This window comes from Drosophila miranda, chromosome XR (genome assembly GCF_003369915.1).
Source record: "Drosophila miranda strain MSH22 chromosome XR, D.miranda_PacBio2.1, whole genome shotgun sequence".
Taxonomy (NCBI): domain Eukaryota; kingdom Metazoa; phylum Arthropoda; class Insecta; order Diptera; family Drosophilidae; genus Drosophila; species Drosophila miranda.
The window spans coordinates 26571415-26587794 of NC_046674.1; the positions used below are offsets into that span (position 1 = coordinate 26571415).

The 16380-nt window shown below is 45.0% G+C and overlaps 1 protein-coding gene across 1 annotated transcript; it reads right to left on the reverse strand.

Annotated features, from left to right (window-relative positions):
• Positions 1-4123: 4123 nt before the first annotated feature.
• Positions 4124-6826, reverse strand: LOC117186513 (AF4/FMR2 family member 4-like). The gene is made up of 2 exons (XM_033387400.1): positions 6647-6826; positions 4124-6559 (listed from the first exon to the last, which is right to left on the reverse strand). Exon 2 carries the CDS (start codon positions 6305-6307, stop codon positions 5222-5224), a length of 1086 nt encoding a protein of 361 aa, XP_033243291.1. The 5' UTR covers positions 6308-6559; positions 6647-6826; the 3' UTR covers positions 4124-5221.
• Positions 6827-16380: the final 9554 nt, after the last annotated feature.

Consider the following 16380-nt stretch of genomic DNA (forward strand, 5'->3'; position numbering starts at 1 on the left):
TCATAGGCGCCGGCTTCCAGAGTTTCATAGCACCCAAAGAGCATAGTTGCATAGCCAGCACCTTAAATAGTTTCGTAGCAGGCAAATTTCATGGTTTCGTAGCTACTTCAAGAGTGGATTTATTTATAAATTATGGCATACTTTCAGGCTGTTTTGCAAATACAAATTATGGTTCCAATCGGTTGGCACAACTGTCCCTATCACGAAAGATATAGCCAAGGAAAAACAAAAAGTTGAAGCAGACTTAAAATTGGTACAAAACGAGAAAAATTAAAAAAAAAGTCAAACGGCCAACCTAGCTTACAAAAGCACAATTTTCGACATACGAAAAAATCTATTTTTTTTTATCTATTCGAATTATAATGCATCATGAACCATATCAATACTTTTTCTATATTTTTAACATCGATATTAATAGAAAAAAGTACATTAAAGTTTTCGCTGGCGCATCAACGAATTTTGGTGCCAATTTGCAGCCGATGCAAAAAAAATGTATAATTTTTACAAAAAAATTGAAACTGTTGAAATTAATTGCTTTTTCAGAGTTACATAAATGAAAAATGTTGTGTTTTTTTTAAAGGTTTTTCTCCGACATAATAATTTTGAAGATAACCTTGAATATTTGTTATGTTTACGGTTTTAGCATTCTTCCGTGGAGCTTACCAAAAAATTCTGGACCTGTCTAGTTGGTAACTTGGTTCGTCCTGATTATAAAACAGTAAATATCATTGTTCTTTGATTGCGTCTATTTTTTTTTTAGTAGTTTCATTGTTTGCCGACCAGAATATGACTAGTGTTTCAGAGTGAAGTCTGACCAGGCGTTGTAGACAATTGGATGCGTGTAGATGTATAACAGCACCCACATTAGGAACTCTCAGATTTCGATTGGGCAACTCTTATATCTCTCTATTATATTCGATATTTTACTCATATAGGCGTGAGCGAGCGAAGCGAGTGTGCAGGGGGCTTGCCCTCTAGTTATACATACATATATATCAGTTTTTGCAGCCGCATTGAAATTTGAGGTAAATTTGAGATGAATATTTCCATATGGAGGACTTGTAGATAGCCACTTTTCTGAGCAGAGATAGCTTGTTATACCCGATACTCAAAATGAGTATTGGGGTATATCAGATTTGTGGTAAAAGTGGATGTGTGTAACGTCCAGAAGGAATCGTTTCCGACCCCATAAAGTATATATATTCTTGATCAGCATCAATAGCCGAGTCGATTGAGCCCTGTCTGTCTGTCCGTCTGTCCGTCCGTCCGTCCGTCCGTCTGTCCGTCCGTCCGTCCGTCCCCTTCAGCGCCTAGTGCTCAAAGACTATAAGAGCTAGAGTAACGATGATTTGGATCCAGACTTCTGTGATATGTCACTGCTACAAAAATATTTCAAAACTTTGCCCCGCCCACTTCCGCCCCCAAAAAGGACGAAAATCTGTGGCATCCACATTTTTAAAGATACGATAAAACCAAAAATGCAGAATCGTAGAGGATGACTATATGTTCTAGAGTGTAAAATCTCAACCAGATCGTATAATTATTATAGCCAGAATCAAGAAAACAATTTCATTCTTTCTCGCTCTGTCTCTCTCTAACACACAGGTTTCATGGTCGGCTTTGCCAATTGCAAAATATGAGTTCAAGGATCTCAGAACCTATAAGAGCCAGAGCAACCAAATTTGGTATCCACACTCCTGTGATATCTGACCTTGACCGTTTCGTGTCCAAATTTCGCCACACCCCCTTCCGCCCCCGCAAAGGACGAAAATCTGGAGCATCCACAAATCTCAGAGACTATTAAGGCTAGAGTAACCAAATTTGGTATCCGCACTTCTGTTAGATCTCACTATAAAAAGAATATCTCAGAATTTCGCCCCACCCCCTTCCGCCCCCACAAAGGACGAAAATCTGTTGCATCCACAATATTGCACATTCGAGAAAACTAAAAACGCAGAATCATAGATAATGACCATATCTATCAGATTGCTGAATCTGGATCAGATCGGATCATTTTTGTAGCCAAAAGCAAGAAATCAATTTGCAGTGGCCACGCAGCGCCCGACGTCACGCTCAGACTGATTTTCTGTCTCTCTCGCACGCACTCTTTGTCGTGTGGTTCAATATTAGCGGCGTCTGCCGCAGGAGAGCCATACTGACTTAGTATCGGGTATAACTGTAGAGTTGCGGTGTACGCAGCAACTCACAACGTTCCCCCTCGTTTTTGGGTGCAACCACGACCGGGTGCTGAACCATGATTGGTGTGGGCCTTGGAGTTCAGTGTCCTGTCCAGTACGACACGTAAATATCTGTGGGAGCTCTTGCAATCTTGTTGTAGTCTGTTGTTTAAGGCATAGCTTCGCCATTTCTAGTGTGATCTAGAGGTGCAATGGCTTTCGATGTTCGGAAAAATATGACTTATGGAGTCCGTGGAGATCCTATCAAGGATCAAGGATTTGCAGTTCAACAATAAATCCAGCTAATCCAGAGCGAAACAGAATCAGAAAAATGTTATACACTGCTTTTGTTTTATTTGTTTGTATTTCTTTTTATTTTTATTTATATTTTGTTTTTATTTTTAGCTTTTTAATATGTTGTATTTAATTTTATATTATTATTTGTAAGCTTACAACTTAAGGCATAAGGTTACAAACTAAAACTTAGGTGCTAAACATCATTACCATGCTATCGATCATAATCAGCTCTAGCTCTGCGCCTCGTCGCACATTATGCGAGTATGCATATTCGCCCACACAATATGCCTGTTTTACCATCTATCCCTCGATCTGTTTCCATATTGTTTCATAAATATTGGTTTATTGTTATCGATGATGTCTTCAAAAACTGTTTTTGTTCACCATATTTCGTGTATACCATATAATATATAGATTTTTGTATTGTTCCAACAACAGAATAGATCCAAAACAATAGAAAGTTCATCCAATATAGCGAATTTCCATTTGTGGTTTGCTTAAATCGTTTTAATGCGCTTCTTCTTGTTTAACATACATCCGTCGACTGGCGCTTTCGCACAGCTTTAAAATTCGGTTATTTTTGTTCATACATATATTTATCTGTTTTCTGTTTTTATATATTTATATGCATAGAAAGTGCTCTCTATCGAGGATCGAATCGATTCGGATTCGGAATCGGAATTGGGTCAGGATCGGGTCGAGTGGGTCGAGCAACGGCAAGCTGTTTCGTCGTGTTGTCGGCTCTGTTTCAGGCCAAGCATATGTCCATTAGTCTGTCCGTCCTCGTCCCAGTCCTCGTTCCGGCTCCGTTCTCACCACATCACCACGACCTAACCCCAATCCCGACCCCAACCCCAAAACACAACCCAACCATAACCACCCGCCAGACTGGGGCTCCGGACGCCGTTCAATTTGTTAGTTATAATGTTTTGCCGTTTTACACACATTTATTCATATATATATATATATATACATATATATATATACATGTATATATATTTGTAAAATTGGTTTCTGTATATATAGAATTTGTTTCATTATTTAATTTGTTATATATATATATATATATATATTTATAAAAAAAAATACGAGTTATGCTCTTAACTAAAACGTTGCTTCTGCTCTGACGCCCAGAGTTGCGTTACATGTTTCTTGCAGCATTTTCATTTCCGTTTCCGTCTCCGTTTCAATGCATATCTTTATCGTTATCGTTATCATTATCTTTATCTTTATCGGTATCGTTACCGTTAGCTTTTACATTCACATACATATCTATATATTTATCATTTTCCGTTAATATTTTACAGTTTTCTGTTTTGTTGAATAAGTCTTAGCGTTTGTTGTTTACTTTATAATATATGTATATATATATATACTCGTATATATATGTATATATACACATATATAGATTGTTTTTTTGTTTTAGTTTCATTATGTATTAAAAATATTGAATTATTTTGTTTTGTGGTTTTTCAATTGGTTTCATTCTTGTTTTTTGCGTTTGCATGTAAAAAAAAATAAGTTAAAAAAAAAACGAATTAAACAGTAAAATAGCTAAACACTAAACTGTTTCGTAAGACATAGGGTTTATATAAAAAAATTTAGTGGGAGGCATGTATGTAAATATGTACCAGTCCAATAAAAAACAATTTCATTTGTAATTGCGTCTAATCTAAGCTTCAAATTTAAATAAATGTCAAATAGATTTCCGATTTCCGAATTCCGATTTCCAATAGCCGATTGCCGATTGCCGATTTCCAGCTTAAATCCTTTTCCATTTCCGCTCTCCTCCTTTTGTGCTAATCCTAACTACACTAACAATGGGTGCGTGCATGTGTGTGTGTGGGAGGGAGGAGGAGTGCCAAGAATTTGGGCATCAGTTAACTTTCTCCCTCTATCTCTCCAGCTCACCCACTCACTCTCCCTCGCCCTCGCTGTGTTTACTTTTGCCGTTGCACTCTTAAAGCCTATCGCCCATGGCCTATGCCAACGCGTTTCTCTCTTCTGTGTTTTGCTTTTTACATTTTCTCTCTCTCTTCGTTCCTAGATATATCTGTATCTGTATCTGTATATATATACGTATAGTTGTTGGTGCATCGTTTCGCTCTTTATATACGATCCTGATCCTGCTGGTGTCAGTAGTAGCCCGGATTACCGCCGGCAGCACTGCCACCGCCGCTGGCCGCGTAATGCTCGCTCGCATAGTACAGTGCCCGCTGCTGTGCCGCCCGCTGCTGCGCCACTTCCTGGGCCGCCAGATGCGCTTGCTGGGCCGCTGCTTGCTGGTGCGCGCGCTGCGCCGCCTGCTGATGCGCCGCCTCCTGCGCCGCCTGCGCCGCCTGCTGCTGATGCGCCTGCTGTTGCTGGTGATGATGATGCTGCTGCTGCTGCTGCGACTGCAGGGGCGGAGGCAACGCCGTCGGCTGGTAGGGGTGCCGGGGCGAGGGCTGCTGATGCGTCGTTAGCGACAGCGGTAGCGGAAGCTGCTGGGCATGTGGATGCGTATGCTGGTGTGTAAGCGGAAGCGGGAGCGGTAGCGTGTGCGGATGAGCGTGCGCTGGCTGCACGGACGGATGGTGCCGTCGATAGCCGTAGCCGTAGACCAGGCTCAGCGGGCTGAGGGGGTTGTTGACTGCTGCTACCGCTGCTGCTGCCGCTGCTGCTGCTGATGCTGAAGCTGCTGCTGGAGGCGCCGTCGCTGCTGCCGTCAGATGTCGTAGACCCGACGACGACGCCTGCAGTCACAACTAATCTTCGTCGCTCAGTGCCTCGTACTTGGACGACAGCAGAGGCTTTGGCTCGCTGGCCGCTGCTGCTGCTGCCGCCGCGGCAGGGTGGTGGCTATTGGAGCCGGCGCCGCCCGAGCGTCGACCGCTGCCGTCGACCACCTCGTACTGGTTGGGCGTCTTCCGGGACACGCTGATCTCGTGCGACGGCGGCGGCTGCTGGGGATCCTTGACGCGGTGCAGCTGTTGCTGCTGTTGTTGTTGCTGGTGCTCAAAGGCGGCTACCATGTGGGCGGCGTGCGCTGCTACGACTGCGTTCGACTGGGCCACTAGGTCGCCGGGATCGTCATCCGATCGCACTTCCACGATGCGGCTCTTGGAATAGCCGATGTCGTCACGCATCACCTCCGCGATGCGGTTCTTCACGTATTTGTATATGGTGGTCACGGATCCGTCCGCACCGCCTCCGCCCGGCACACGCTGGTCGGGGGGCGGAGGAACGCCCACGCGACCCACAACCGAGCCGGGGCCGGGCAGGTAGTAGTGGCCGGGGTCTCCGCCGGCCACCACAGCCTGGTGGAGCATAAGCTCTTGGGCGTACTTGCGGGGGCTGACCGGCTGGGGCATGCGGATGATGTTGCGTCCGTCCTCGGGCGTGTTTGCCCTGACGCCGGGCGGACCTCCGGAGGATCCTGGTCCCCCACTGGGTCCGCCGCCAGGACCACCGCTGCCGGGCATGCCCTGCTGCTGCTGGTGGTGCTGCTGCTGTTGCTGGTGCTGCTGGTGGTGGTGTTGCTGCTGCTGCTGTTGCTGCTGCTGCTGCTGCTGTTGCTGCTGCTGCGCCTGGTGCTTGGCCTCCTCGGCCTTGTGCTGCATGCGTCGGTTCTGCTTCCAGCGGTCTGGCGGAAGCATCGTCTGCGGCGGCCCCTCCATGTAGGTCATGAATGGGGGCGTGGGCCGCATGTGTGGATTGGAGACGTAGTCGTTGGTGATGATCGAGTCGGTGAGCTCTCCGAAGGTGATGCTCTTGGTGTGGATCTGCTGGGGACTGGGTGCTGGTCCGGGACCCTGCGCCTGGGATGTGGTCGTATGCGGCTGGCCGCGCATCGATCCGTGAACGGATCGCGACTGGCTCGACTGCTGCTGCGGCGGAGGACCCTGTTGCTGCTGTTGCTGTTGCTGTTGCTGTTGCTGCTGCTGCTGTTGCTGTTGCTGCTGCTGCTGGATGGCAGCCGTCGCCCCGGCGGTTGCGGCGGAGAGGCGCTCCTGGTCCAGATCAATGTTGATGACGTTCGGGCACTGGGAGTTGGCCTTGCCATTGTTCTCCGCCGCCAGCTCCAGCGGCTGTCGATGGTATTGCTGGAGGGCGAAAAGGGCGTGGGAGGGAGAATTTGTGTTAGCTCGGGATGCCTCCACGTTGGGTGGTTTCAGCTCTAGATGACTTACGAATGGGGCTCGCGTGTACTCGCGCCCGGTGGCTCCGGTGGCGTCGTTGGTGCGTCTTATCTGGTGCTTGATGATGGCATCGATCAGGTTCTGGGCGCTCAGCTGGCCAGGGACATCCTCAGTGGGCTGGCTGGCATGTGGGGGCCGATAGTATCTAAGGATAATCAAGTGGCGATTATTTTAAAAGTCTAAAAGTCAAATGGTGGAAATTTAATTTGTGCTTCCTGTGGGAGCAGGACACAAAGATAGACAGAAACGGAGAGAGATAGATACAGAGAAGGAGAGACATATATATAAAAGGATAGAGAAAAAGGGAGAGGGGATAGGGGATAGCAAACACTTGTCCCGTGGATCAGCTGTTTTCGCGACGCGTAAAACTTTTTCTCAGGCAAAAGGCAACGCGAGAGAGAGAGAGAGATCAAAAGAGAACTCTTGAGAGTTTTCAATTTCAGGCCACTCGAAAATGCTGTACTTCAAAACTTTCGCAGGGAATGGAATGGGTTTCAGTTCGGTTCGTTTAATTTCGTTTCGTTTCGGATAAATCAAGGTTAGAATCGTAAATTTGTTGAATAATTCACAAAAAGTCCAGCCCCCCCCCCCCCCCACCTTCCCCCTATTCCCTTGAGAACAGTTAAAGTATTAAAGGAAGATGTCTCTCATTGAATCGCTTGCCACCCTCTTAAAGAGGGCTGTTCTCTGGCAAAGCGAAACCATTAGAGCACAGATCTATCGCCCATAAGGAGATCCAACGAGAAGAAAGAACGAGTAGAAAGAAACACTCATATCAGGCCGAAAAGCCTTCTTCTAGATAATTCATATTAAAAGCTTCAAGGATTCCCTTTAAAACGGTTCCAAACCAAAAGTTATCCATCCCAAAATTATGGAGATTTCTGGGGGAAAACTTCCCCGCAACAAACAAGTTCCGTCTCCAAATAATTAGCGTAAAAATTAATTACACGCAAACAGCTAAAAATCGTGACAAAAATAGAAAAACCTTGGTGACATAATAATTTTTGTTATTTGCATATTCGGTCGAACCTGTCACGGAGGACGAAATCGTCGCCCTGGCCCAAAGCTTAAAGGCCAAGAAGGCTCCAGGCCCTGATGGAATCCCCAACCGTGCGGTAAAACTGGCGATGGCATACAACCCGCACGAGTTTGCTAAGGCATTCACGCAGTGCCTGCGGGAAGGTCTATTTCCGCCGCAGTGGAAGTTGCAACACCTGGTGCTATTGCCAAAGCCAGGAAAGCCGCCGGACGATCCCTCCTCGTTTCGACCGATTTGCTTAATCGACTCGCTGGGGAAGACTCTGGAACAGATAATCCGTAGAAGACTGGACAACGCCGTCGAGGATGCTGGGGGACTTTCACCAAACCAATACGGCTTCAGGAGTGGGAGGTCAACGGTGGACGCCATAGGCAGGGTAGTCGACATAGCCTCCAAGGCAGTGGAGGGAACTCGATGGAAGGGCGGCAAGAAGGAATACTGCCTGATTGTCACCCTAGACATCAGGAACAACTTCAATACGGTGAAGTGGGAGTGCATCCTGGACTCACTTAACCGGCGCGGTGTACCCCAATACCTTCAGGCAATCGTAAGGAGCTACTTCGAGGGGAGACTGCTGGAGTTTAATACGGCGGCCGGCGCGCAGACTCACGGCATAACGGCAGGCGTTCCCCAAGGATCAGTGATGGGTCCCCTCTTATGGAACATTGCCTACGATGGAGTCATGAAATTAGCACTTCCAGGCGGATGTCAGCTAACCTGCTACGCAGATGATGTCGCCCTGACGGTGGTAGCCAAGCACCTGGACGTCGTCGAAGCAAATTGCGACACCGCAATCCAGCTGATTGCAGACTGGCTCCGTTCTGCGGGACTAGAGCTAGCCGCTCATAAAACCGAGGCAGTATTGGTGAGCACCCGTTCGACTGTGGAGACCGCTCACATCAGGGTTGGCGACCAGAGACTATCGTCGAAACGAGCCATTCGGTATCTGGGCGTGATGATCGACACCAGGCTCAGTTTCCGTGAACACCTAAGCTACGTCCAGGAGAAAGCGGCAAACACGAGTCGGGCGCTGTTCCGAATACTGCTGAACACCCGTGGCTCGAAGCAGGAGAGGAGGATTCTGCTGACCAGCGTAGTCCGCTCAGCCATGACCTACGCAGCAGACGTATGGGCGGATGGCATTAAAGTTGCCAGCTACGCTAGGGGCGTAAAAGCCACTCATCGCCTCTGCGCGCTCCGGATCTGCTGCGGCTTTCGGACCATATCCGACGACGCTGCCCTAGTACTGGCGGGTGTCCTACCTATCGACCTTCTGGTGCTGGAGGAGAGGGCCGTGGCCGAAGCCATCCGGGCCGTCGCGGCAAGGAGAGACGCGCGCAAGCAGGCCCGTGAAGGAAGCCTCAGAGCATGGCAAAGCCGCTGGGACGGCTCTGATAACGGACGGTGGACACACCGCCTGATTCCGGATGTCCGATATTGGATCGGCAGGCGACACGGTGCGGTCAATTTCCATTCCACACAGCTTCTGAGCGGACACGGATGCTTCAGCCATTACCTTTGGAGGTTCGGCCACGAGGACTCGCCGAACTGCTCGTGGTGTGTCGACGCCACTGAAGACGCTGAGCACATCATTTTTCAATGTAGGCGCTTCTCACTTATTAGGGAGGAGTTGTGGCGAGCCGCCGGCGGGCAGCTCACGCCGAACAACTTGATCGAGGCGATTGTGGAAGACCCCATGGTATGGTCGGCCTGGAGCAACTTTGCAGCCGGCGCCATGAAGGAGCTGCGTAGGTGCGAGCGCCGAAGGAACGAGAGTGGCTAGGAGGAACCATGGTCCCTGCGAAGCATTGCTTTGCGGCCGTCCCGCAGAGACCCGGAACTTCCTGCCGGTCTCTCCAACTCAATACAGCTCCCTGTCTAGCTATAGTTAAGTCCCAGGCTTATAAAATTTAATAAAATTAAGAGTTAATACAGAGTTAAAAAAAAAAAAAAAAAAAACACCACACTGACACTCACACACAAGCACACACATACACACACAAACGTATATATTTTGACCATTGATAATTTTATGTTTTTTTTTATATGGTATATTCAGAATGAATCATTTTGTTTATTATATATTTTTATTTAAATTAATTTATTTTATATATTTTTCTTGATTTCTTATTTTGGGTGCAGTTATATAATTATAATTGTTAGTGTTACGCGAGAAGAGAAGAGCAGCCCCTATATTATTTATATATTTATATATTATATATTATTTATACGAGACCGCAAGCCCCAGCCAGCCCAAAAACCACAAAACCTTACGCTCCTGCGAGGGAAAGCCCCCTATGTACACACAGACACGACACCCTCTACATACATTTATGTACATATTTATGTACAATTCCACCTCAATGGATAGATAATTTTGGAATCCTTATTTTTACTTTTTGTCATTGTCCCATTCAAAACCAATCACAACAATCCAATATTTAACTATTTATATTAATTCGATTGATTTCACAGTGGCAGTGGTATTATATTTATGTACAATTTGAAACAATAGCAGCGGAATAATTCGAAAAAAATTCAAAACAGAGAGAGGAATAGAGAGAGATGGAGAGATAGAGAAAGAGAGAGCGCGCTCGTTGATCAATCAAATGTGGGGGGTATATAATTCTCAAAGTGCCTTATTATTAATATATTATACATGAATATGAAACAAATACAGAAAACACACAAATTATGTATAGTCTTGAGAAAGAGTGAAAAAACAAAACAACAAAAAAAGGCATTAATTATTTATTTGTATTTAATTACTATCTACCCAAACAATCCCCACTTGTTACGGCAGAGTGCAAAGGTCTACCACATAATGATACTATGTAAACAAACCAATATAAATTACTGTTTTTTTTTTTTTGCTGTATTTATACTTAAACTTAGACGTAACTGAAACCCTCAGCTTTTGGTTATTACTATACGATAATTCTTTTTATAAAAACATGCTCTTCCCTTTGTACAACAAACAAGCACAGAAACACAAAACAAAATCGTACGACCGTCAATATGTGGCCTTATCAAATGGAACCCTTTACTCTACGCCTTACGCCCCACATCGTCTTCCCTTTAAAGTAATAATGAATACTATGCTAATCAGAAGCGAGAAAGAGAGAGAACTCTGGAATGAGAGAGAACTCTGGAATGACCCACATAATCAATATCAGAGAGGAACATGAAGGAGTTTTTGAATGCCAGTTGAATTATTCATTATTTATACAATATACTTATTATATACCACAATGCCTTGTTCGTTATTTATGTAATCATACAATCTATATACCAAGATAGTTCATAGATTTCTTCCGCACAAAAGACAGCAACGAGAAAAGACAACAACCGATCAGGATCGAACACAACTGTACATGAATTTTGTTACATGCTGAAACATGCCTATTTATGCTTCCATTGCAACACAACTGTGTATTTTTATATAGTAAATTACATTTTTATGAAGTGAAAACCATTTAGTTTACGGCGAATTTTAGGTTATTTAGCAATTAAATGAAAGCGTTACAAAATAAATGAAACAAAAAAAACCAAAGTCGATTCCATTTACCCAACAGCAACGGGGCCGCTGCCTATGGCGGGGGTTATCGCCAATCTCTCTTCCAGGGCGTCTGTCGACGGGGTGACGGTGACGGCGACGGTACGCTATCGGTCGGGCGGAGACACCGTCCGGCACACCGATTGCAAGCTCTGCAAACCTTTTTTTTTATGTTATTTCCAAACCATTCGGTTCCCGCCACAAGGCATTTGCACCTGAACGATCAGAGAGGATCTTGAGGTATCAAAACGCCACAATTGACCGACTGGGAAAGTAGCATAGCATAGCATCAGAGCCAAGGTCCAAGTAGCAGCAGGTTCAAGAAGCTTCAGTTGCGTCATTGCAGCCATTTTCATAGTTTCATAGGCGCCGGCTTCCAGAGTTTCATAGCACCCAAAGAGCAAAGTTGCATAGCCAGCACCTTAAATAGTTTCGTAGCAGGCAAATTTCATGGTTTCGTAGCAGCCACTTCAAGAGTGGATTTATTTATAAATGATGGCATACTTTCAGGCTGTTTTGCAAATACAAATTCTGGTTCCAATCGGTTGGCACAACTGTCCCTATCACGAAAGATATAGCCAAGGAAAAACAAAAAGTTGAAGCAGACTTAAAATTGGTACAAAACGAGAAAAACTAAAAAAAAAGTCAAACGGCCAACATAGCTTACAAAAGCACAATTTTCGACATACGAAAAAATCTATTTTTATACCCGATACTCAAAATGAGTATTGGAGTATATTAGATTTGTGGTAAAAGTGGATGTGTGTAACGTCCAGAAGGAATCGTTTCCGACCCCATAAAGTATATATATTCCTGATCAGCATCAATAGCCGAGTCGATTGAGCCCTGTCTGTCTGTCCGTCTGTCCGTCCGTCCGTCCCCTTCAGCGCCTAGTGCTCAAAGACTATAAGAGCTAGAGCAACGATGTTTTGGATCCAGACTTCTGTGATATGTCACTGCTACAAAAATATTTCAAAACTTCGCCCCGCCCACTTCCGCCCCCACAAAGGACGAAAATCTGTGGCATTCACAATTTTAAAGATATGAGAAAACCAAAAACGTAGAATTGTAGAGAATGACCATATCTTTAAGACTGCGGAATCTGAATTGGATCGTATTATTATTATAGCCAGCATCAAGAAAACAATTTCATTTTTCTCGCCCTGTCTCTCTCTAACACACACGTAGCATAGGCGGCTTTGCTTAGAGTAAAACATTAGCGCCTAGATCTCAGAGACTACAAAAGCTAGAGCAACCAAATTTGGTATCCACACTCCTAATATATCGGACCGAGACGAGTTTGTTTCAAAATTTCGCCACACCCCCTTCCGCCCCCGCAAAGAACGAAAATCTGGGGATATTCAAAAATCTCAGAGACTATTAAGGCTAGAGTAACCAAATTTGGTATCCGCACTCCTGTTAGATGTTACCATAAAACGTGTATCTCAAAATTTCGCCCCACTTCCTTCCGCCCACACAAAGGACGAAAATCTGTTGCATCCACAATATTTCACATTCGAGAAAACTAAAAACGCAGAATCATAGATAATGACCATATCTATCAGATTGCTGAATCTGAATCTGGATCAGATCAGATCATTTTTATAGCCAATAGGAACAAATCAATTTGCAGTGGCTACGCAGCGCCCGACGTCACGCTCAGACTGATTTTCTGTCTCTCTCGCACGCACTCTTTGTCGTGTCGTTTAATATTAGCGGCGTCTGCCGGAGGAGAGCCATACTGACTTAGTATCGAGTATAACCGTAGAGTTGCGGTGTCCGCAGCAACTCACAACGTTCCCCCTCGTTTTTTATACCCGATACTCAAAATGAGTATTGGAGTATATTAGATTTGTGGTAAAAGTGGATGTGTGTAACGTCCAGAAGGAATCGTTTCCGACCCCATAAAGTATATATATTCCTGATCAGCATCAATAGCCGAGTCGATTGAGCCCTGTCTGTCTGTCCGTCTGTCCGTCCGTCCGTCCCCTTCAGCGCCTAGTGCTCAAAGACTATAAGAGCTAGAGCAACGATGTTTTGGATCCAGACTTCTGTGATATGTCACTGCTACAAAAATATTTCAAAACTTCGCCCCGCCCACTTCCGCCCCCACAAAGGACGAAAATCTGTGGCATCCACAATTTTAAAAATATGAGAAAACCAAAAACGTAGAATTGTAGAGAATGACCATATCTCTAAGACTGCGGAATCTGAATTGGATCGTATAATTATTATAGCCAGCATCAAGAAAACAATTTCATTTTTTCTCGCCCTGTCTCTCTCTAACACACACGTAGCATAGGCGGCTTTGCTTAGAGTAAAACATTAGCGCCTAGATCTCAGAGACTACAAAAGCTAGAGCAACCAAATTTGGTATCCACACTCCTAATATATCGGACCGAGACGAGTTTGTTTCAAAATTTCGCCACACCCCCTTCCGCCCCCGCAAAGGACGAAAATCTGGGGATATTCAAAAATCTCAGAGACTATCAAGGCTAGAGTAACCAAATTTGGTATACGCACTCCTGTTAGATGTTACTATAAAACGTGTATCTCCAAATTTCGCCCCACTTCCTTCCGCCCACACAAAGGACGAAAATCTGTTGCATCCACAATATTGCACATTCGAGAAAACTAAAAACGCAGAATCATAGATAATGACCATATCTATCAGATTGCTGAATCTGAATCTGGATCAGATCAGATCATTTTTATAGCCAATAGGAACAAATCAATTTGCAGTGGCTACGCAGCGCCCGACGTCACGCTCAGACTGATTTTCTGTCTCTCTCGCACGCACTCTTTGTCGTGTCGTTTAATATTAGCGGCGTCTGCCGGAGGAGAGCCATACTGACTTAGTATCGAGTATAACCGTAGAGTTGCGGTGTCCGCAGCAACTCACAACGTTCCCCCTCGTTTTTTATACCCGATACTCAAAATGAGTATTGGAGTATATTAGATTTGTGGTAAAAGTGGATGTGTGTAACGTCCAGAAGGAATCGTTTCCGACCCCATAAAGTATATATATTCTTGATCAGCATCAATAGCCGAGTCGATTGAGCCCTGTCTGTCTGTCCGTCCGTCCGTCTGTCCGTCTGTCCGTCCCCTTCAGCGCCTAGTGCTCAAAGACTATAAGAGCTAGAGCAACGATGTTTTGGATCCAGACTTCTGTGATATGTCACTGCTACAAAAATATTTCAAAACTTCGCCCCGCCCACTTCCGCCCCCACAAAGGACGAAAATCTGTGGCATCCACAATTTTAAAAATATGAGAAAACCAAAAACGTAGAATTGTAGAGAATGACCATATCTCTAAGACTGCGGAATCTGAATTGGATCGTATAATTATTATAGACAGCATCAAGAAAACAATTTCATTTTTTCTCGCCCTGTCTCTCTCTAACACACACGTAGCATAGGCGGCTTTGCTTAGAGTAAAACATTAGCGCCTAGATCTCAGAGACTACAAAAGCTAGAGCAACCAAATTTGGTATCCACACTCCTAATATATCGGACCGAGACGAGTTTGTTTCAAAATTTCGCCACACCCCCTTCCGCCCCCGCAAAGGACGAAAATCTGGGGATATTCAAAAATCTCAGAGACTATCAAGGCTAGAGTAACCAAATTTGGTATACGCACTCCTGTTAGATGTTACTATAAAACGTGTATCTCCAAATTTCGCCCCACTTCCTTCCGCCCACACAAAGGACGAAAATCTGTTGCATCCACAATATTGCACATTCGAGAAAACTAAAAACGCAGAATCATAGATAATGACCATATCTATCAGATTGCTGAATCTGAATCTGGATCAGATCAGATCATTTTTATAGCCAATAGGAACAAATCAATTTGCAGTGGCTACGCAGCGCCCGACGTCACGCTCAGACTGATTTTCTGTCTCTCTCGCACGCACTCTTTGTCGTGTCGTTTAATATTAGCGGCGTCTGCTGGAAGAGAGCCATACTGACTTAGTATCGGGTATAACCGTAGAGTTGCGGTGTCCGCAGCAACTCACAACGTTCCCCCTCGTTTTTGTTATACCCGATACTCAAAATGAGTATTGGAGTATATTAGATTTGTGGTAAAAGTGGATGTGTGTAACGTCCAGAAGGAATCGTTTCCGACCCCATAAAGTATATATATTCTTGATCAGCATCAATAGCCGAGTCGATTGAGCCCTGTCTGTCTGTCCGTCTGTCCGTCCGTCCGTCCGTCCGTCCGTCCGTCCGTCCGTCCGTCCGTCCGTCCGTCCGTCCGTCCGTCCGTCCGTCCCCTTCAGCGCCTAGTGCTCAAAGACTATAAGAGCTAGAGCAACGATGTTTTGGATCCAGACTTCTGTGATATGTCACTGCTACAAAAATATTTCAAAACTTCGCCCCGCCCACTTCCGCCCCCACAAAGGACGAAAATCTGTGGCATCCACAATTTTAAAGATATGAGAAAACCAAAAACGTAGAATTGTAGAGAATGACCATATCTCTAAGACTGCGGAATCTGAATTGGATCGTATAATTATTATAGCCAGCATCAAGAAAACAATTTCATTTTTTCTCGCCCTGTCTCTCTCTAACACACACGTAGCATAGGCGGCTTTGCTTAGAGTAAAACATTAGCGCCTAGATCTCAGAGACTACAAAAGCTAGAGCAACCAAATTTGGTATCCACACTCCTAATATATCGGACCGAGACGAGTTTGTTTCAAAATTTCGCCACACCCCCTTCCGCCCCCGCAAAGGACGAAAATCTGGGGATATTCAAAAATCTCAGAGACTATCAAGGCTAGAGTAACCAAATTTGGTATCCGCACTCCTGTTAGATGTTACTATAAAACGTGTATCTCAAAATTTCGCCCCACTTCCTTCCGCCCACACAAAGGACGAAAATCTGTTGCATCCACAATATTGCCATTCGAGAAAACTAAAAACGCAGAATCATAGATAATGACCATATCTATCAGATTGCTGAATCTGAATCTGGATCAGATCAGATCATTTTTATAGCCAATAGGAACAAATCAATTTGCAGTGGCTACGCAGCGCCCGACGTCACGCTCAGACTGATTTTCTGTCTCTCTCGCACGCACTCGTTGTCGTGTCGTTTAATATTAGCGGCGTCTGCCGGAAGAG